The 21560-nt window shown below is 49.2% G+C and overlaps 2 protein-coding genes across 6 annotated transcripts; one reads left to right on the top strand and one right to left on the bottom strand.

Moving 5' to 3' along the window:
- The first annotated feature begins 755 nt into the window (after positions 1-755).
- Positions 756-10051, top strand: MINDY1 (MINDY lysine 48 deubiquitinase 1). Of its 2 annotated transcripts, none has more exons than XM_045479119.1 (10): positions 756-870; positions 4177-4998; positions 5373-5430; positions 5847-5911; positions 6346-6504; positions 6847-6949; positions 7551-7693; positions 8478-8669; positions 9209-9352; positions 9689-10051. In XM_045479119.1, the coding sequence occupies exons 2-10, from the start codon at positions 4546-4548 to the stop codon at positions 9767-9769; spliced, it is 1398 nt and encodes a 465-aa protein (XP_045335075.1). In that variant the 5' UTR covers positions 756-870; positions 4177-4545; the 3' UTR covers positions 9770-10051. The 2 variants fall into 2 exon arrangements, with proteins under 2 accessions (XP_045335075.1, XP_045335076.1); XM_045479120.1 differs by having other exon boundaries at positions 757-870; positions 4431-4998.
- An 832-nt stretch (positions 10052-10883) lies between these two features.
- Positions 10884-20475, bottom strand: ANXA9 (annexin A9). 4 transcript variants are annotated; one of them, XM_045479140.1, is made up of 15 exons: positions 20331-20475; positions 19940-20017; positions 19701-19823; positions 19129-19214; positions 18850-18946; positions 18186-18280; positions 17870-17983; positions 17559-17649; positions 16518-16597; positions 16274-16333; positions 15650-15734; positions 15412-15507; positions 15270-15328; positions 11503-11625; positions 10884-11266 (listed from the first exon to the last, which is right to left on the bottom strand). In XM_045479140.1, the coding sequence occupies exons 4-15, from the start codon at positions 19201-19203 to the stop codon at positions 11204-11206; spliced, it is 1038 nt and encodes a 345-aa protein (XP_045335096.1). In that variant the 5' UTR covers positions 19204-19214; positions 19701-19823; positions 19940-20017; positions 20331-20475; the 3' UTR covers positions 10884-11203. The 4 variants fall into 4 exon arrangements, with proteins under 4 accessions (XP_045335096.1, XP_045335098.1, XP_045335095.1 ...); XM_045479142.1 differs by having other exon boundaries at positions 19723-19823; XM_045479139.1 differs by lacking the exon at positions 19701-19823.
- Between the last annotated feature and the right edge of the window lie 1085 nt (positions 20476-21560).

The raw sequence follows: 21560 nt of genomic DNA, 5'->3' as shown, positions 1-21560 counted from the left end.
ACCACCAGGGGCACAGCCCAACCAGTTCCATTTCTAGAAAGAAAGAAAGAAAAAAAAAAAAAAAAAAAGATACAGTAAGGACTTAGAAAGTAGCAGGATTTTTTAACTTTAAATGAGTAAATATGCAAATGTTATGCTCCGTGGCCCTGCTTCTGTGGATCCAGAGCAAAGGCCCGCCATACCCAGGGAGAAAGCCCAATCCAGCCGGCTGCTGCTGTCCAGCCCTGCTCCTCCCCATGCTCAGCAAGGGCAGTGTTCTTCCCTGTTCTTACCAGAGAGGCACAAGCGCTCCGTCCCTTCCAGCGGCAGGCGGAGGGAAGAGAAAGGGTCTGTTGTTTTCCTCTCCTTGTTTCTCTCTCCCTCACTGCTGATCACCCAGCTGCTGACCAGGTCAGAAAGCCCTGATGGAAATTCTTCAGTGCTGGGCAAGCCCCTCCTCCTCCAGGGAGCTCGTCCTTGACTAATATTTTTCTTTGTCCCGATGGGAAAAAAAGAGAGAGAAAGAAAAAAGAAAAACCACAAACTTCCTTTGAAAACCAGCGTGTAGTTTGGGCCTGGAGCGCACGCCCTAGACTCAGCAACTCAGGGAACCCGAAGACGTTCTGGGGCGACCTGGGAGCACCTAGGCTGAACCCCAGCCTGCCCCCACCCTTCTCTGGTGACCCCAGTCGTGGGCGTGGGTCCGGAAGTGGCCTCCACCAAGCCGGGACCGCCGCTCATAAACCTGTGTAGACCTGTATAAGCTCTGGCCTTGACAGCTGAAAGGCAGCTGGGACTGTGGCAGCGCCCCTCACTGTAGCTACTTCCCCCATCGAACTGCCATAGCTGGACCCTCCTCCTCAGTCCTGGGACAGCAGCAGCGTCTTTAAGGTAAAAAACTTTGTTTTAACCATTTCCTTTACCTCCCCTCCAACCCCCAGTTCTCTTTTTCCTCTCCAGCTCTGGGGAGGTGACATGGACTCTCCCTCCACTCCTGGTCTCTACAAGTCTGGATTTTGAGAGGAGGTAAGGCAGGAGGGCTATGTAAAAGGGACGAGGCGTGGTCCCTTCGTTTACTTCTTGTAATGAAAACTTCCCCGTCTCTCCTGCAAGCAAATAGACAGGGAATGAGAGGGGCGGTTGACTTATTCGGGGGACAAAATTTTAACCCGGAGTTGCATGAAGATTTGGGTCAGACTGAGAAGGAGATTGCAGTGGGAAGGTTCCTGGGGGTGTGTATGGCTTATTGAAGCTACCCACCCATATTATATGTTTCTTGCAACTTTTGACTATTTACTGACACTGCGAGGGAGGGGCCAGGGCTATTTTAACTCCCTCACCCACCACCAGAGGATAATTCCAGCAGGAGAGAATGTGTGGGACTTAGAAAAGAGGAAAATAATGAAATCCTGGTTTGTTTGAGTGCCCTCCCTCTCCTCCTTTCCTGTTCAGACATACTCCGTGCCCACCCCACCAGGAGCTCACCTTGTAGCGTAGAAATCCTTCATTCTGTCTCCTGCCCCTCCACTTAAGACTTAGCTTGCTTAGCTTTGCCCAATTTGTCTGGGACTCAGCTCCCTGTGGTGTCTAGCTCCTGGTTTCCTTTGGCTCATTCCCCTCACCATCTAGCTGCCCAACCCCCACTGAATTATTGATCATTTCTGGCATTGGACAGAAAAGAAACAAACGCTGCTTTTCTCCAAGCTCTTTTAACTTTCCCAGGCTCTGGTTTCTGCTTCCAAGGCTCAACCTAAGTGTCATTTGGGAGGGGAGGAAAAAACTAGAGAGAAAAAACAGTGTAAGGTGTGCAGGCAATTTTTGCTAGTCTGATTCTAAATTAACAACACGTAATAAGATGCAGCTAGCACGAATTAGATTTGAATCAGGAGTATCAATTTGGGTGACTAGACTCCTTTTGGTAACTTTTACGTCTTTCAACTTCATGTCTCAGACCTTAACCTAGCCCTGAATTCCTGCCGCTTTACAAGAAGGAAGCATAGTGTCAGGTTAGGAGGGAGCTGGAGAAAAGACAAGATTTCTAACAAGTCTTAAGCTCTCCCCTTTTCTTACCGTAAGTGAGGGGCAGAGGGGAGCTAAGAGATTGAAGGGAGATGTTTTCCAGGGGACAGCGTTTGTGGCTTTTTATATATTTTTTTGCCATCCACAGCCTTAATTAAATGTCTGTGCTAGATTTGGTGCTTAGTGCTGATAGAGAGCAGGTTAAACAGGCCCAGGGTTTATATCTAAAACAATCTACATGGGAATAGGAAGAACATGTACACAGGAAGATGAATGTAAGGGGGGTATTTCCTTTTTTTTTTTTTTAAGTTTTAATTTTTTAACAGATTTTTAAAAAATGTTTAATTATTTTTGAGAGACAGAGTGAGAGTGGGGGAGGGCAGAGAGAGAGGGAGACACAGAATCCGAAGCAGGCTCCAGCACAGAGCCCGACGCGGGGCTTGAACTCATGAACTGAGAGGTCATGGCCTGAGCCAAGGTCGGCCGCTTGGCCGACTGAGCCACCCAGGCGCCCCCTTTAAGTTTTAGTTTTAATTCCAGTTAATTAACAGTGTTATATTAGTTTTAGGTGTACAATATAATGTTTCAACACTTCTGTACGTGACCCTGTGCTTGTTACGAGGGAATATTTCTTATGTAAGTCAATAGAAAGCATTTCACTTTCCATAATATATGAAGAGTGGGCAAGAGAGTATCTCCAGGTTTAAGTGATTGGGGAGCAGAGAGGAACTGAGAAACTGGCTATGCCGACTACAGCTGTCGAGAGTGTACTGACAGAATTTGTGGGGCAGTGGTTTTTGTGCTGGAATCTGAAGTTGCCTATCAGAACCTGTCTCTGATTCAAGTCCACATGGCCTACATTTCCCTCTCTGGCTTACAGGAAGCCCCTCCCAAGACCTTTTTGCTGCAGTTTGGGACTGTGTAAAGTTCAGTAGAGTCCTTGGAGGAGAAAGACTTCTTTCTCACTGGTGTTTCATCTTTTAGGGGATGATTCTGTCTGTCTGTCTGTATCTCCACTTTTCACCCCAAGCACTCTGTGATTGTTAATCTTTTCACCCTTGGGATGAAGCAAAGAGAAGGTAGCTCTAAGGATATAAGCAGCCTGTGTGTGCTCTGGATGATCCACGAACAGCCAGGGAGTGGGGTTTGGTGTAGGGGAGAGGAATTACCACCCTCCTGGCTATGTTGGGGGTTACCAACTTGACACCATTACAGGGTGAGCTAAAGATCACTGTATTAATAACCATTAGTACAGATGACCCTTGAACAATGCAGGGGTTAGGGACACTGACCATTCATGCATTTGAAAATCTGGGGTGCCTGGGTGGCTCCATTGGTTAAGCGTCTGACTTCAGCTCAGGTTATGATTTCATGGTCCGTGAGTTCAAGCCCTGCGTCAGGCTCTGTGCTGACAGTTTAGAGCCTGGAGCCTGCTTCAGATTTTGTGTCTCCCTTTCTCTCTCTGTCCCTCCCCCACTCACACTCTGTCTCTCAAAAATTAATAAATATTTTAAAAAATTAAAAAAAAAAAAAAAAGAAAACCTGTGTATAACTTTTGACTCCCCCCAAACTGAACTAACAGCCTAACGTTGACTGGAAACCTTACCAATAACATAAGCAGTCAATTGGCACATATTTTTTATGTTATATGTATTATATACTATATTCTTACAATAAAATAAGCTAAAGAAAAGAAAACGTTATTAAGAAAGTCGTAAAGGGGGTGTCTAGGTGGCTCAGTTGGTTGAGTGTTGGGCTCTTGATTTCGGCTTGAGTTGTAGTCTCCTGGTTCATGGGGTCAAGCCCTGAGTGGCGCTCTGGGCTAGGCACAGAGCCTGTGTGGGGTTCTGTCTCCCTTTCTCCCTGTCTCTCCACCACCCCTCAAAATAAATAAATAAGAGTCAAAAAAAAATGGAAACTAATGTAAATTGTGTGTCAACTATACTTCAACAACAAAATCATAAGGAAAATACATTTACTGTGCTGTTCATGTATTTACTGAAAAAAATCCACATATGGTGGGTCTGCTCAGTTGAAATCCCGTGCGGTTGAAAACAGTGTTGTTCAAGGCTCAGCTGGACAGTTTTAACATTTCTTTCTCCATCTCTTTCCTTTCTTTCTGCCTTTACTTTCCCTTTCTCTCCATCCTTTTTCCATTCCTTGTCCGTATCATTTCAGGAAAGTTGACTCCATCCAATGATTTCAATCCTGCTGAAATCCTTCCTCCCAACCTGAAAGCCCTGTATCCTCATTGGTCCCATGTGGTCACAGCAAGTTAGGGGTGACAAGAGCTCAGGCTAGGGCCCTTCTGCTTCCCCAGCTAAGTAAGAAAGACACATACTCCCATAGCCAGGAGTGACTGTACAGACACTGTCCAGGCTTCCACACTGTATTCCTTTAACAAGACTTTTCTGGGTCCATTTGCTTTCCAGCCCAATGACTTCCTCCTTATTGGATTGGTCTCTTTTTCACATACCAAGGCTAGATTAGGCAACTCCTAGAGGGCAGGAAAGTCCTTTGGTGACCCTCAGTTGACCTCTTCTGACCATGGAACACCATCAACCTGGGCATCCAGCCTCTGGTAAGGCCAGGATTATAGAAGCAGTCAGCCCTGAAAACCGTGAGGTCCTGTCACAACCAGATGTGCACCCCCAGGACAAGGATGCCGGAGATGCTGATGGGGCAGCTAGAGAACAGGAGACGGTAGACCAAACTTCGCCGCTGGCCCAGGGCCAGGATAACCTTGAGTCACCTGCACCTAATGCTAGTTCAATCCAACTGGGGCCAGCCCACGGGACACAGCCTGAGGCAGAGACAGGAGGGGTGTGCTCCAGACCCCAGGAGCTTCCCCAGCCCCCCAGGGCCCGACAGCCGGAGGTAGATTTCTACTGTGTAAAGTGGATCTCCTGGAAGGGAGAACGGACACCCATCATCACCCAGAGCACTAACGGCCCTTGCCCTCTCCTGGCCATCATGAACATCCTCTTTCTTCAGTGGAAGGTAAGAGAGGGTCCGGATGGGGGCTTAGACATTGCTGGGGAGAGTACTCTTCCCTGATCCATCTCCTCGATCATCCCGATCTCCTCAAACCTGGCAACACGTTCCAGATTATTCTCCATAGTTTTCCATCTTGAACAAATGAGAAGATATTCACAAAAACAAGACAAAACGAAACAAGTTTCTGCCTTGCTCTTGTATTTTCTATTGTCTAGCAAATGGGAATGTCTTCACATGCATTCCCTCACTCCAGTTACAAGCCTTTTTTCCCACGACTCCCTCCCCTTCCCCCAGTCCTTCTATGTATTTCTGCTTCAGTGCTCTGTGAAGGAAAATACACACATGGCTAACCCTTTGGTTGCCCCTTCTGCCTCCAGGTGAAGCTGTCTCCTCAGAAGGAAGTGATCACATCAGATGAGCTCATGGCCCATCTTGGTGAGTGCCTAGGCCTTGGGGAGGTTCAAGAGCTAGCCACTCAGAAATCCAGAATAGGAAGGGACTGCCCATTTGGGGCTCAGAGTAGCAGGGAAGGTGAAGGTGTACAGGGTGTCTCTGCAGGGCTGGGGAATGAAAAGCAAAAATCAAGGTGTCGGGAGCCTGGGATCATAACCCTACTTTGCCCTGAGCAACCTGGGATTGTAACCCTACTTTGCCCTGAACTTTCACACGTGACCTTGGGTGAGCTCTTCATCTTTGTGAGTCTCTCTTTTCCTTGAGAAGTGAGAGGTCTGGATTAGATTCTAAGGCTGTTTCCAGCTCTGAAAATCTGTGGTCCATGACCATTCTCTAGGAGAAGAGGAAGTAGGTTTTGGGGAAATTGGGGTAAGCTGAAAAGGGACCCTGTCTTATAGGAGACTGCCTCCTGTCCATCAAGCCCCAGGAGAAGTCAGAGGGACTTCAGCTGAATTTTCAGCAGGTGAGGCAAAGGTCTGCAGACGTGGGGATTTGCAGGTTCGTGAGGGGACACTGAGGCTAGGAAGAGAGGCCTTTCTTCTGCTTCTCAAGAAGGGCCCTTAAACTATGATTTCTGTCTGTGTTTTTTATTTCTTTCTGGAGGAGGAGGGTATATCTTTGTCCTAGAAAATATGTTCCTTTATACAAGATAAAGACTGGATGAGGCAAAAGAGGAATGGAGTAGCCTGGAAGCGAACCAGGGAGGAAAAGCAACAATTTTATTATTTTTATTTCTGGAGCTAGGTGTCGGGAGAGGGGAGGCTAGACTAGCTATTATTGTCTTCTTGTTTTCTGCCAGCTTTATTGAGATATAACTGACTTATAACATTGCGTAAGGTGAAGATTATATCTACCATGTTGATGTGACATAGTCATCATTTTCTTTCCTAACCCCAGAATGTGGACGATGCAATGACAGTGTTGCCTAAACTGGCCACAGGTCTGGACGTCAATGTGCGATTCACAGGGGTCTCTGATTTTGAGTATACTCCTGAGTGCAGTGTCTTTGACCTCCTAGGCATACCTCTGTACCACGGCTGGCTGGTCGATCCACAGGTGAGGGTGAGACGGCCCAAATGAGGCTCCTATCCAGCTCAAGCTGACAGAGAAACAGCATTTTGTGGGGTGGGTGTTGGGGAGTCAGGAATTAGATTGGCTTGAGAAGAGAATAGGCTTTAGAGGCTGGACCCAGTGCAGAATTCCTTGAATTTTAACCTTTCTGGGGAGAGGGGTAACACTCAAATACGGGCAGACCACACGCACGGAGGTCCGTTCTTTGGGTACAGAAAATGTCAAGACTCTTTGGTTACAGGGTTGTGATCCTTTCGGGCTTGCTTCATTTCCTTCCTCAAAAGATCTTAATTGTCTTGGTACCACCCCGCCCCACTGCCCACGCAGAGTCCTGAGGCTGTGAGCGCAGTTGGGAAGCTGAGTTACAACCAGCTGGTAGAGAAGATTATCACCTGCAAACACTCTAGCGACACCAACCTTGTGACAGAAGGTAACAGCCCTGCCTTCTCTCCTGCGGATCTTAGTGGAGGGAAGGACGGCTGCTTCAGTTTATTGTTTATTGTCTGCCTCCCCCACCAAGTCCCCCTAGAATAAACAACCCACAAGAGAGAATCTGGGGAACTGCTGGTTGTGTACAGTACCCAGCATGCTGCCTGGCACAAAGTACAGGCACAAGGAACTACCCGTTGGGTGAATGAATACCGCCAGGCCCCAAGGGATTTCAGAAGGTGGGACCATCCCTAGGGCTTTATTTTTTTTTTTAATTAAAAACAATTGTTTTAATGTTTATTTATTTTTGACAGACACAGAGCAGGAGTGGGGAAGGGGCAGAGAGAGAGAGGGAGACACAGAACCCAAAGCAGGCTCCAGGCTCTGAGCTGTCAGCACAGAGCCCGATGCGGGCTTGAACTCACAAACCATGAGATCATGACCTGAGCCAAAGTCGGTCGCTCAACCAACTGAGCCACCCAGGTGCCCCTCATCCCTAGGGCTTTTGACAGGGATTCTATGAATGATCCTTCCTCCTGTTGTGGATTTTGGATTTAAGCCAAGCCTCTTGCCCCGCAATTTTGTGCCCTTCCTTCTGGCAGGCCTGATTGCAGAGCAGTTCCTGGAGACCACTGCAGCACAGCTGACCTACCATGGACTGTGTGAGCTCACAGCCGCTGCTAAGGAGGGTGAACTTAGCGTCTTTTTCCGAAACAACCACTTTAGCACCATGACAAAGCACAAGGTGAGGAGGCTTTGGGGATGGGGGCTGGGGGGTGGCGTCCTGTCACTGCCCCGTGGCTTTTTCTTCCTGGTCAGTGTTTCAGACAGGAGAGGGTAGATTGAGTTCAGGTAACAAACAAGCCCTGAAATCCCTGTGGTTTCCTACAACAAAGGTTTATTTCTCATGCGTGCCACGTGGCCATTGCAGATTGGCTGCAGTTCTGGCCTATGTCCTCTGTGCTCTTGGACCCAGGCTGACAAAACAGTTTTAATCTGGAATATGAGAGGGAAAAGAGAGAGAGGGACACCACGCACTCACTTTTAATGCCTCTGCCTCGAGATGACGCGTGTCATTTCTGCTAACATCTCACTGGCCAGAGCAAGCCAGAAGGAATAAGGCTGTTGTCAGTGGGACAGGAAATCGCTCCCAGGAAGGGAATGGAATTAAACGGAAGAGGGAAAGGTCTTTGGCTCTCAAAGGATTTATCTTCAGGGCCATCAGGCGAGCCCAGAGAACCATGGGAAGCAGGGTAGGAAGCAGCATCTTGTGTGGGACCCGTAGCCCTGAGGACTCAGGCTGGACCACAGCGATCGCCATACTTACCCCCAGCTGACCATATGCTCAGACATCCCTTCCTTCTCCCCACGGCCACACGTATTTGTCAAAGACACACATGCCCGCACTGACAGGTGGCAGCCAGCACACCAGATGACTCAAATGGTCCCTGCATCCCAGGTGATTTCTGGCCATCACATTGCCTCTGTGTCACCTATCCCACCAACGAGCTTTGTCCTCTTCTTTGCAGAGTCACTTATACCTGCTGGTCACCGACCAGGGCTTCCTGCAGGAGGAGCAGGTGGTATGGGAGAGCCTGCACAACGTGGATGGGGACAGCTGCTTCTGCAACTCGGACTTCCACCTGAGTCACTCCCTTGGCAAGGGACCTGGAGCGGGAGGTGGGAACGGCTCCCCTGAACAGCAGCGGCTCGTAGACCAGGTGTGTGGGGCCTCCAGGAGGGTGCAGGGAGCACGGCTGCCTCGGAGCTCTTTGCTGCAGGCAGGGCATGCGTTTGGTCATCTATAGTTCATAACACATGACAGCTGTGCCCCTTTACTGTTAACTTCGGACTGCCTCCATGCCTGGAGTGTCACCACACACAATGTGCTTGTCTGTGTGTTCTGCTCTGGAGGAGGAGCTGGAGAATTTGAAGGAGAAGAAAAACAGGTCTTGGGGGGCTGGGGGGACTCAGTCGGTTAAGCATCTGACTTCAGCTCAGGTCAAGATCTCATGGTTCGTGGGTTCAAGCTCTGCATCAGGCTCTGTGCTGACTGACAGCTCAGAGCCTGGAGACTGCTTGGGATTCTGTGTCTCCCTCTCTCTCTGCCCCTCCCCTGCTCGTGCTCTGTCTCTGTCTCTCAAAAATAAACATTTTTAAAAAAATAAAGAAAAATGGGTTTGGAAACATAAAGCTGGCCTGAATGTCCCCCAGGCCTCAGCCCACCTCACCGCTCTTGTTCTGTCGCGACTCTCTCTAGGACTACCTAATCGCCTTGTCCCTGCAGCAGCAACCACAAGGCACGTTGGGTCTTAGTGACTTGGAACTGGCCCAGCAGCTTCAGCAAGAGGAGTACCAGCAGCAGCCAGCAGTCCAGCCTGCACCAGGGCGGGCCTCCCCACAGGTGAGCGGTCACTGCCTAGGGGCCTTCCCACTGGCCCAGAGCTGTGCCCTGCTCCTCGGCATCCGGACACTTGTCATTGCTAGTCCTGCAATGGTCTCTTCAAGGTGTCTCTCTCCCCTGGGTCCCATCTTATCTTTCTCTCCCCAGTGACAAAGCAGGCTCCAGGCTCTGAGCTGTCAGCACAGAGCCTGACGCAGGGCTCAAACCCGCGAAACGTGAGAGTGTGACCTGAGCCAAAGTCAGATGCCTAACTGACTGAGCCCCCACTTCCATCTAGAGCCTTTGTCCTTGTGCTCTTCTGAGCTGGTGGGTGACCCACTGTTCAATCCCATACAGGGGAGAGGAGCCACGTCGGGACGTCCAGCCGGGGAGCGTCGGCAGAGGCCGAAGCAAGAGTCAGACTGTGTCCTGCTGTAGCTCTGCCCAAGGCTGGGCCTGCCCTGCCTCCTCTTTCAGAGGCCATGGCTCTTCTGCTTGCTTCCCCAGCTCAACTCCTGAGATACGCAGGGTAACTTATTTATGGACTGGTGGGGATCCCAGCAGGCAGTGAACGCCAAGGTCCTGCCCTTATGTGCTGCCACCTTCTCTGCCTCCAGGTCATTCAGGGCAACATTGGGGGTGGTGGGGGTGAGGCTTTCTGGTTCCCAGATCCCCTTCCCCGGAGTAGTCATACTAATATACACACTCAGGCTCCAGGGTGTGGAGGGCTCCGTCCCTCCGTCCCTCTAGAGGGCTCTGTCTAGAATGTGTCTAGAATGCGTCTCCCCTGCTTCCCACCCCTGACTGGTTGGGTCTCCCTGGGGATCCTGCAGGCCTGTCTCCCATTGTTTCAGGGTTTGATTTGGGTTTCTATCTCCGTTATTTGTAATGCCTTCCTAAGGTTTGGAAATAAAACTTCTTTCCTGAGATCTGTTGTTTGCCTTGCCCTGCAGCAGTCAGGTTAAGTATTTGACCCAATTAAGGAATGCAAAAAGGTGGGGTGGGTGGGGTAAAGAGGTGTGGGGCGGGGGGTGGGGGGGGGGGGTGGGTGTGGGGGGGGTGGCGTGTGCTTTGCTTGTCATTTCTAATAGGGCCAGCAGGGGGAACCAAAGCCTGGTTTTTTTGTTTCTTTTTTTTGTTTCTGTTTATCAGTCTTTGATAGATCTTCAATGGGAATCCAGTTTGGGAGGTGGGTTTCCAAGTCCCTGCTTTGGACAGATGCAATTTGGGGGTTGTGCTCCCTTAACATAAGACTTTCCAGGCGGGAGAGGGCAGCGCGATCAGATGGTTCTTTGCTACTTCTGACCATTTCTGACCTCGTTCTGGCTCCTGTTTCTGTTTCTTTGCCTGAAATTTCCTGGGGAAGAGAGAATAATGGGGGGAAGGGGGGACCTTGAGGGGAGGGGCTTATTGCTTACTGCAGCACTGGAGTGTCAAACAGGATCCCTGTTGCATATGCAAGTGCACATCAAAGGCACCTCCAACTTCAAGACCTCCTCCCAGCCCATGTCCTGCTCCACCCAAATTCTAATCAGGGCACACAAACAACAGCGAGGTTTGCCAAAAGAATTCAAGAATCAGTGAGATGTTCTGGCCAGGGTACTGGAAGGATGAATAGGGCAGAAACCATCAAAGAGATGTCTATACCCAGGACAGAGCTAGGGGGCCCACATATAGACCTCACTTTGAGATGAAGAAATTAAGGGACTTGAAAGAAACTTCAAATTCTAGCCTCCACAAGAAGCTGGAGCATGTGGTGTTCAGTGAGGGGTTATCTTATTTGGAGCCCAGCTGGTTTCCTGCAGGCCCAGCCAAACATGGAGATCTCATATCCTTGAATGTCTGTGGTGGGGCAGGGAGGGCAGGGAGGTCTCAAAGGTCTTCAGCCCTGCACAGGGCTAGTAGGGCAGACCGGCAGTCCCCTTTCACTGCATCCTGTAGACAAGAGAGTCAAGTGTTAGAAAGATCCCACTGCCACCATGGCCCAGGCACTCTGTTTCCTCCCTTGTGCTGGCCCACAACTATCTGATGTCAAGATTTCTGTACTAAATTAACCAAAGACTCATGAGTTCTCCAAGGGCGTAAATACACTCTGCCGTGTGCAGTGAGGGCAGAGTGGCAGTGAGGGGCGAAGCTCTGAGGCTCCAGGTCAAGAACTAGCCAAGTCTCACCTGGAGAGAAGAGTAGAGGGACTTCCCAAATTTCTTTTTGAACTCAGCTCGGATGCTTAGAAGGTCAGTCTCACTTCGAGAGATAAGGATGCGCATCAGGACTTGGTAATTGGGCCCCATGTCCTGGTAGAGAGTGAAACAGAATGGAGAGAGGTTGGTAGTAAGATTCTCACAGAGCAGAGACTGGACGGCAAGGTAAATTACTCTAGAAAGGGGAAGCAAGGTGTGAGTGCAGGGAAAAGAGATGTGTGCATTATCTAGGAGCAAAATTTGTCTCTTTGTCCATCCTCATGGAAGATGATGCAGCAGGAAAGAGGAGTCTCTGGGAGCAGTTGGGGTAGGTGTTGTTCTGGCCGTGTACCCACCGTTCCTGGCCAGGCCTCTAGCTTAGAGTCTCATTCCTCAAGAGTTCAGTGGTGAGCAGCCCCAAAGGCACGAACAAAAAAAAAAAAAAAAAAAAAATCAGAAGCTGCAGGGGAGCGGGGCCGTGGAGAAGGTGCTGAGCCGCCAGGACTCCCAGGAACAGGGCCTGACCACACAGGTCCCGGATTCCTCGTTCCTTAGTTTCAGCACCAGATTGAAATGGTTTCTCATTCGATTCGCGTGCAGCATTTTCTTCTCCATCTGTGGAACTGGATTGCTGTGGTTTCCTGGTGGCATAAAGCTTTTTGCAGCGTTTTACACCCTTGGAAGTATTGGTGCATTAGCTGGTACGTGCTTTATTTATTAAAAAAAATTTTTTTTTAATGTTTATTTATTTTTGAGAGACAGAGACAGAGTGTAGTGGGGGAAGGCAGAGAGAGAGGAAGACACAGAATCTGAAGCAGGCTCCAGGCTCTGAGCTGTCAGCATAGAGCCCGATGTGGGGCTTGAACTCACAAGCCATGAGATGGTGACCTGAGCTAAAGTCAGACACTTAACCAACTGAGCCACCCAGGCGCCCAACCCCCCTTTTTTTCTAATTTTTTCCCAATATCTTTTTTTTAAACTTTAAATGTGAAAGTTTTTACTTTAAGCTAAAAATTGCTTATTATATGTAATAAGTATTTGTATTTTATGTAACAAAATGCATATAAAGTAATAAAATCCATATAATTGTATTATATGTGCTATTATATGTAAAAAATAACATATAAATCTTTATAATTTTGAAATAAACCCAGACTTGGAAAAATGAAAAATATAAAAATATAAAAAGGATAGGAAAGACTTGCTACCTATAAAGACTTACAGCATGAAAGCCAGGAACTTTATAACTTCCAATTTAGTGAATGTCCAAGGAGCATATACCCAGCCTATCCCCAAACTGAATTGATGGGGTTCTGATAGGGAGCAGGGTCATGTGCCTTCCGGTTTGAATCCTGATCTCCCAGGGCCACCTCACATCTTCATCTGTATCTATCAGTTTCTCCTGGTTGGACCCCTGGGGTTCAGCATCATTCTCTTCCTCCTAAACCTGTACCAAGCCTCCTGCCTTTTGGTTAAAGAAGGTAATGGAGGATTCTGTTTAGAAATAACAGAGGTACAATACAGTATCAAATTGAATTATAACTGATTATAATAAATGTGTAACCATGACAGATTTCTAAATAAAAAATGTGCACTGGTGCGGTCACTATTTCCTATGAGCCCCTTTCCCAGAGTTTCCTGTTGCTTGACTCATAAGACCCTTCCCAGAACTGCCTGACACCCATACTTATGGCATCAACACAGATCATAAGTTCCCATGAAAAAAATAGAAAGGAAAATGAGGAAGTAACAACAGGATGCCATATTTCATCTGGACTCATGATCTCATTGTCAGTGTGCCTAGTAGCTACTTTATCTTAAATTTCATATATCACCAATTTTGTATTATGATAAAGGATTGTGTTTTCTCTTTTCTTTTTAATGTTGATTTATTTATTTTTGAGAGACAGAGCAGGAGCAGGGGAGGGGCAGAGAGAGGGAACACAGAATCGGAAGCAGGATCCAGACTCCCATCTGTCAGCACAGAGCCCAACGGTGGGCTTGAGCCCACAAAACATGAGATCATCACCTGAGCTGAAGTCAGACGCTTAACCGACTGAGCCACCAAGGTGCCAGCCCCCTCTTTAGGATCTTTTAATGAAAATTCATTGTATGGTTCATATTGGTCTGAATTTTCCTGAATCAGCCTTCACTGAAGGTCACTTCTCTGAATAAATATTTGTCACAATCTATGTTTTCACATATTTCTCATAAGAGAATAAGATAGAAGCATCTGATTGAGTTTTTCCTTTTTAAAAAAAGTTTTCAGGGCACCTGGGTGGCTCAGTCGGTTAGGCATCTGACTTCAGCACAGGTAATGATCTCACGATTCGTGGGTTCGAGCCCCGCATCGAGCTCCACGCTGACAGTGCAGAGCTTGCTTGGGATTCTCTCTCTCCCTCTCTCTGCCCCTCCCCGACTTGTACTTTCTCTATCAAAATAAATAAATAAACTTAAAATTTAAAAAAAAATAAAATAATAAAAAAGTTTTCAGAAAAACAGGCCTATATTATTTTTTGACTTCTACTTCTAAGGGTCAACCTGGCATTTACATCCAAGAGTATGGGTCCTATAGTCTAAATACATTACAATCATTTACTGCTAGGATTCAAATTTGTTTTTATAACAAGAATTTAGACAGATAACCACAACTCTTCAAATCGGTCTTAGTGCTGGCTCAATACAATAGTACAGACTTCATGGGATAAATACAATGGAAATCTCCATTGATGATAAAATAAGGGCATATACGTACTGTCTTTTGAATAGCTGTCAATAAGGCATGATGGTTTCTCAAACAGTCCTCATGAAGCTATGCCATCTACCAAAATGATAACTGCTTTTATCTTCTTAAGAATTGAGGTGAGTTTTTTTATTTATAGGTTTCAGGGGACATTTATACTAATAGGAGACCTAGCTCAGTGAGTAGAATGATTGGATTCTGTTTATTAAATTACTCAAACCAACATCACCAACTTAAGTGTGGATAATATGGAACAAAGTCCAACCAGAGTGGAAAAGGTGGTCCTGGATGCTACGAACTCTTATGGTATAGCTTATAGTATAGACCAACACCTATGGTATAGACTATGATTTGACACATGGCAGTTAAATGTCCTGTGGGACCATTGTGTGTGTGTATGTGTGTTTAATTGTGTTTAAATTCCAATAGAGTTAACATACAGTGTTATGTGTTAACATATGTGTTTTGTAGGAAGCCTGTATGATTTATTAGCTGTGTGACCTTGGGCAAAGAACTTAGCCTCTCTGTACCTCAATTTTTTCATCTATAAAACAGGGATGGAATGTGGCCATGAAGATTAATTGAAATGTGTGTCACGAGCTCAGCATAGGCCCTGGGACACAATGAGCACCCAAGAAATGCTGGCTCTTGTCACCATTCTTGCTAGCATTATCACCATCATTATTCTGGCCACCACTGAAATTGGACAAGATGCTGTCTTATAGAGCAAATTTATATCTATGTTTGGCCATCTAACACCAATTGGGCCAAAATTTTAGCCTTAGTGCTCTTTTGCTTCGACTAATTTAGCTCTAACCACAGCTCAATCCTCTGCTATTGACAAGACAGTTAGTAAACCTAGGAAAAGAGAGCGGCTTTATGATTATAAAACAAATATGAGATTGTTACATTAGCAAAAGCGTGAAACTTCCTCTCTGTTGCCCAGAAGTTGTCCTCCCTGCCACCCCACCCCGGTTTTTGTTCCAAAGGGAGGGAAAAGAAGTGTCCGTCTCACCTGGAGGGCTTGATGGAGTTTATCAGCAAAGTACAGCGGTGTGTTCTTGATCACGGAGACTGCAAGCAAGGAGAGAACAGTGGGGAGATGGCTCCCCATGCCAGGTGAGCACCCTACCCCACATGTCCTGAGCAGGTCCTACCTAGGCTGAGCAGAGCCGCCTGGTCATCTCCGTGGAAAATGTTCTGGATGGTCTTCTCTAGCTCGTGCCCACTGCACCGCTGGTACTGATCGAACACTTGTGGTGTGTGTGGGAAGTAGTCAGAAAGATAAATGAGAGCAGGGGGTGATTATCACAGAGAAGGATGAGCCCTCCCCACCTTCCTCAGCCAAAGCTCATCATTAGAGTAAGCTGGGAGGACCAGACGTCCCGTGTGTACCTCGGACAAGGTGTTCAGGATTTCTCTGCGTGAATATTATGACCCATGTGCTCTCTGTGCCGGGCCCTTCAGCCTGCTTTAATGCCTGGGAGGGAGGAGTAAATCAGGATCCTTGTTTGGGGGCTGGGGAGCCACGGTTGCGACGTTCCCAGAATCCATCATGATGATGATGGGAACAGGATTCAGAGTAGAAATGCTTATTTGAAAGTGTAAAGTAGTTGCTTTTATTTATGGTTAAAACAAGCAAACAAAAAGGAATAGGGCTAAGACAGAGGCTCTGCCCTGACAGCTCAGTTCCCCAATTTGGGAAAATCCTGGCACTCAAGGAATTCAATGATCTACAAGGAGAGGTGTGAGGAGGGTTCCCCCACCCAAATGCCCAAGAGAACGGTCATCCGTGATGGGCTCACTTCCTGGGAGTTCAGGAGTCAGAGGCTAAAGGAGTGAAAAGGCTTCAGATGGTTACTACCCAACAGGTCATGTCCTCACATGTCACTAAGGACTCCTTCCCCCAGGCAAGGAGAGGTCTGCAGGACAAGTGGGTACATAGGTCACTGGCTCTAGGATATGGTGGGGGAGGGTGTCTTACGTGCGTGGCTGTGCAGACTCCTCACCCCTGCTCACCTGGACATCGTCCCCCACCAGGTTGTAGTCAATGATTCCAGAATAGCTCTCACGGGCCCCCTATGAAAAACTCTCTCAGGAGGATTCTTTGAGGGGTAGCTTTTTATCTCCAGGCAAACTGACTCCAGCCTGTTCTCCTCCCAAAGCCTTCTCTCCTTAATTATACAATTGCAATGCTCCCCACCCCACCCCAGCCCCTTCCCTGGCAGTATAACTCCCTCCCCTGCAGGCCAGTCCCCCTCACCTTAGCCAGGGCCAGGAGCAGGTCCCGCAAGATGCCACTGGTCTCAGATTTGATGTCCTTCTCCACCTCCATCTGGAAATCTGGGGTAGGGTCAGGAGCTCTCTGAATCCTCCCAATTTTTTCCAGTGTAGATATTCTGTCAAATGCCCAACCCACTGTGCCTACTGCCAGCCCCTGCTTGGGGTAGCTTGATGGCCGGTAGTTCCCAGGATGTAAGGCAGAAGCACCATCGTGGGTACCCTGAAAACATCCCTAAACTGTGAGTAACCCATGCCCTACTTAGTGGAGTAGCCTTATCTCCAGGAGCCAACCTGCCCTGGGCAGGAGGTGTCTGTGATTCAAGTAGTAACCAGGTAGTCAAGGGGGATAGGGAAACCTACATTATGAGGCCAGATGGCTAGGGCCCGGTCCTCTCACTGGCGGCACAGAGAAGTGATCCGGGAGGAAAGATGTGAAGACGTGAAAGACAAAAGAGAAGGGGAAAAGAAAGACAGAAGGAAGAAGTGAAAGAGATAGGAGAGGGATTAAGACAGGCCAAGAATGGACATCAAAGGAAAATTGGGGAAAGCAAGAAAAAGGGGGGGGCTTGCTAAGATGGTGAGAAAAGGCCAGTCAGCAATTAGTGGGTGAGCCATGTGGCAGCCAAGCAAGGGCCTGAGGGGTAACACTCATGACTTAGGGAGAAGTACCCACCCCCCCCACCTCAGCTGTAGCAAGGTTCCATTCAGTCTGGGATGTGATATGATGGCAGAATCAGGAAGGGGTTGAGAAGATGACATGGGCACCCTTGGGGCTGTCATAGCGCCCAACATTGTCATTACCTTGGGATCCGCCCTGGGGCCCCAGACTAAGATGGTTAATCACTGCTTCTCTTTCTTTAATGATCACATCTGGCTCTTACCCTGGGGAGACTGAGAACCGGTAAGGGTGGGTGGGGGGAGAGACCCCAAGGGAAAAGCTCTGAGGCAGACAGGTTCCAAGGGGGCTCACCTAACCTGTCACCCACCCCACCCCCACTCCATGTTCTTTACGTGCTCTTACTATGTTTGTAGACTGTCAGGCACTCTTGCAGCTGGGGTGGGCTTCGGGTAGCAAGAATTTCCACAGCCACATCCTCAGTGGAACCTGGGTTCTGTGGGAAATTGGGAGGCCACTCTGAGACTGGGCCATGTCGGCAGTATGGCAGAGAGCAGAGGATGACCCCTTGTCCTTCTAAGGGTCAATATGGGTTGTTTAAAGGGGGCCTCTGCCAAGTGGACACCTCTGGAGTGGGCAAAGGCCAGGCAGTGAACCCTCTCCTCCCTTCAATGGTGTCCTCATTTCCTAGAAACCCAGAGAGCCTCTTCCGGTACCTTCAGAGCTGTCCTCAATTCCTGGGCATCGAAATGGGCTGCAGGCTGCAGCAAAGCCATCACCATCCTCTCGAGGTTGCCAGAGAGTGCTGCCTGCAGGGACTTCACCAGGTCCTGTGATAAATGGCCCCATGACAGAGGAGAAGATATGAGGGGGAGGTCCCTGAGGCGCGGGGGACATTTGGAATATCTGGCTGGCTTTTATCTAAGGCCAGAAGCACCAGCCACCCCCCCTCCAGCTGGTACTGCTGCACCCCAAGATTTCGGGGGGGCCTCTCACCCCAGTCCACTGCTCCTGGGAAGTCAGTGGCCTCACCTGTTGGGTGCGCTCCTGGAAGGCTCGAGAGATGAGCTGTCTTTGTTCCCTACTCCGATTGGTCAGCACACCCACAATGGCGCTGTGGTCCACACCTGAACAGAGGTGAGGGCTAGGCCATCAGCTGGTCACAACCCAGCTGAGTCTTTACGGGGGGGGGGGGGATCCTCTTCCTCCTCACACTGGAAGCCTCCAGAGGAGGAGAGATGGAGATCTAGGAAAGGGCCGTGAAAGACAGGGGCAGGGGCTGCATCACCCCAACTTCCATTTGGCCTCGAGAAGATGCGAATAAGATGCCAAAATGGCATGCAAACCTGGCCCCGAATTAAGTGTAGGTGGCCTGGTATGCTGGGGGAGAGATGGCTCTGGGGATCACAGACTTGGATTAGAGTCCCGGCCCGGCCCTGCCTTCGTGAGCCATGTGACCTCGGGCCAGCCCCTTTGTCTCACTGTTTCCTCATCTGTAAAATGGAAATAAGCCTTACCTCACGGCAGTGTCCTGAGAATAGGAACCACACACCCACCACGGTACTTGACGGACAAGAATTAAGGCATTCCACAAACGTTTATTGAACAACATCACTTCCTCCTTCCTGGCTCCTTCTTGGTCTGCAGACTGGTTCCTGTAGGGAAGAGCCCCAGGTGCAGAGGGAGAAGGGCTCACCTTGGCTTGCAATTGCCCTCAGCAGCCTCTGCACATCCTTGTCCACGCTGAAGCTCAAGAATGTCCTGAGGGTGCCCAGGGTCCCCCACGCTGCAGTCTATAAGAGCACGAGGGGTGAGGGGTTGGGGGGAGCATCGCAGGTCTGTGCACGCTTACCCCAGGGCCTTAACCCAGCCCTTGGCAGGGTCTCAGGGCCTGCTCTCCCTTTTCCTGTCCCTCATCCTCTCATTGCCCTGCAGTTGATACATCAACAATGATTCCAACCATTACAGCCCCTACCTTGTTGGCAAGGCCCAGGTGGCTGAGGATCTCCTGGGTCAGGGATGGTCTTGTCTTCCCACTGGTCACAGACATGGTGTCACTGGCTATGCCAGGGAGGGAAATGGGAGCCAACTGAGGACAGCCTCCTGGCCCTTTGGGCCTCTTTATGACCCCCAGACCCCGGGGCTCACCTCCCATGCTTTCTTTCCCCTTTTGCAGAAAAAGAGAGTATCGGCTTGGCAGCTTTGAGAGCACAAGTGGAAGGGCAGGAGGGGAGCCCCCTTCTTTTCCAGCTCTCACCCCTCCTTCAGGAAGCAAGGACTGGTCAGGAATGCTGCTGGAGCTAGCCCTCAACAAACCCTCCCTGACTCCATGGCTCCCAAACTTTGGACTCAGGTGCATGACCCCCTTCTGAGAGCCACATCCCTTCCTTCCCGTAGACTGGCTAGGTGTTCCTGGGGTGGCGCAGGGGAGGTGAGGCAAGGTGGTAGGTTTAAGTATGTGGGGTGGGAGATAACAACTCCTAAAACACCTCCTCACCTTCAGCCCCAGCCCACAAGTCAGCCCCTGTTCCCTGCCCCCCAGGCTACCTGCCTGCCACCGGCCTTTCACCTTTGGCCTTTCACCCTTGGCGTCTCTGGCAGGGATCTTTAGGTAAGCAGGTGCACTCTCTGAGCTGATGTATATATGTGTTCTTGCGGGCACTTGGGTGCCTAGACAAGGGAGGAAGCACCACACTAGAAAAGGAAAACTCCTTTCTCCCTCTCCCATGGGATTATCCAGATTTCCCCACCTCCTCCAACACTAGGGCCCAGGTTCCGGTGCTTACCCAGAGGTGCTGGAGGCGAGGTGGCAGTCGTCACAGCCTGGCGGCTGCCTGTGTGGACACCAGCTTCTGTGTGGCCTGCTAGAGGAGAAGGGGTGTGTCAGCCCAGGCCGGGCAGCCAGTCAGATGACCTCCCTGGCAGCCCAGCTCAGCTGTCGCCTCTAGCTCTGGCCCCTCCCAAATGTGGGAGAGGACCAAGCTGTACCTGGTCCCCCGTGTAAACCCCTCCCCAAAGAGCATCTTTCCTCCCAGGGGCCCCGGCCTCAGCCCACGGAGGCCTGCTCAGCCTCTCAGCCTCTCAGCAGTTGAGAAGACACAAGAGGCCTTGTGCCTTGCTCTCCCTGTGGGGCCAGGAGGGACCGTAAAAACCTAGTCTCTAAATCCAGCTTCTGACCTGGCTCTGCCTCTGGCTCCAGCTCTCTGCGGGGACAGGTCAGACAGGCTCTAGGCTGATTTTGAGGCTGATAGAGAAAAACCTGTTGGGGCACATACCAGCAGGGCACCCCAGCCTGCACCCCAGAGGGGTTCCTAACCCCCAAAGTCCCTGACTACTACTGCCTTATCAGAGCCAGCCAGCCTGGCTGGGAAGGGCCAGGGGACTGTTTATATCTGTGGGGAAGGAAAAACACAGGTATTAGAGGGTGGGGAACAGATCAGCAGAGTCAAGAGAGAAAAACGCAAAGGGTGTTCCCTGTGGACAAGAGCATCATACTCCCAAAAGGCAACAGGGAGATGGGAGAGGCTCCCTGGGTCCCTGTGTCTTAGATTGCTTCTGTTGCCTTTTGGCTGCCAGAGATGTTGTAGCTGTAAGTGATGCAACCCCGGCAGCTGGGGTCAAAGTCGTCAGTGCGGGGAACAGCAGGTAAACAGCCTTGGGGAGCCTGAGGGGCTCCTGAGCAGGCAGTCACTGGAAACTAACTCCCAGTCAGCTCCCTGGGGTCTATCTAGGAGCTGTTTCCTTCCTGCCTCCCTAGATAGGTCAAGCAGGGGCTGGGCACATTAAAAACATTTTTTTTAAATTTTTTTTTTAAACGTTTATTTATTTTTGAGACAGAGAGAGACAGAGCATGAACAGGGGAGGAGCAGAGAGAGAGGGAGACACAGAATCCAAAACAGGCTCCAGACTCTGAGCTGTCAGCACAGAGCCCGACACGGGGCTCAAACTCAGGGAACGTGAGACCATGACCTGAGCCGAAGTCGGATGCTTAACCGACCGAGCCACCCAGGCGCCCCTAAAAACATTTTTAAAAATGGGAATATTGGGAGAAGTGTATGGAGGGGACATCCTAGACATCTGAGAATAGCCTTACAGGGAGGATTAAATTAGGTAATATGTGTGATGTTATTTGGCAGAGAAAAATGCCTTGTAAAACAAGGCTGCCAGACTTACTAAAAATACAGGATACCCAGTTAAATTAGAATTTCAGGTAAACAACAAATAATTTGTTGGTATTAAGTCTGACCCAACTGTTTCATGGGAGATACTTATGTCAACAAATTATTTGTGGTTTATCTGAAATTGTGATTTAACTGAGCATTCTGTAATTCCTTGGAAACCTGGAAAATTGGACTCAGTTTCAGCATGGTGATTATAAGCAAAGGTCCTGGAGTTAGACTTCTTAGA

The sequence above is a fragment of the Leopardus geoffroyi genome, chromosome C1, assembly GCF_018350155.1.
Source record: "Leopardus geoffroyi isolate Oge1 chromosome C1, O.geoffroyi_Oge1_pat1.0, whole genome shotgun sequence".
NCBI lineage: Eukaryota > Metazoa > Chordata > Mammalia > Carnivora > Felidae > Leopardus > Leopardus geoffroyi.
This window is presented reverse-complemented; position numbering and strand designations above follow the sequence as displayed.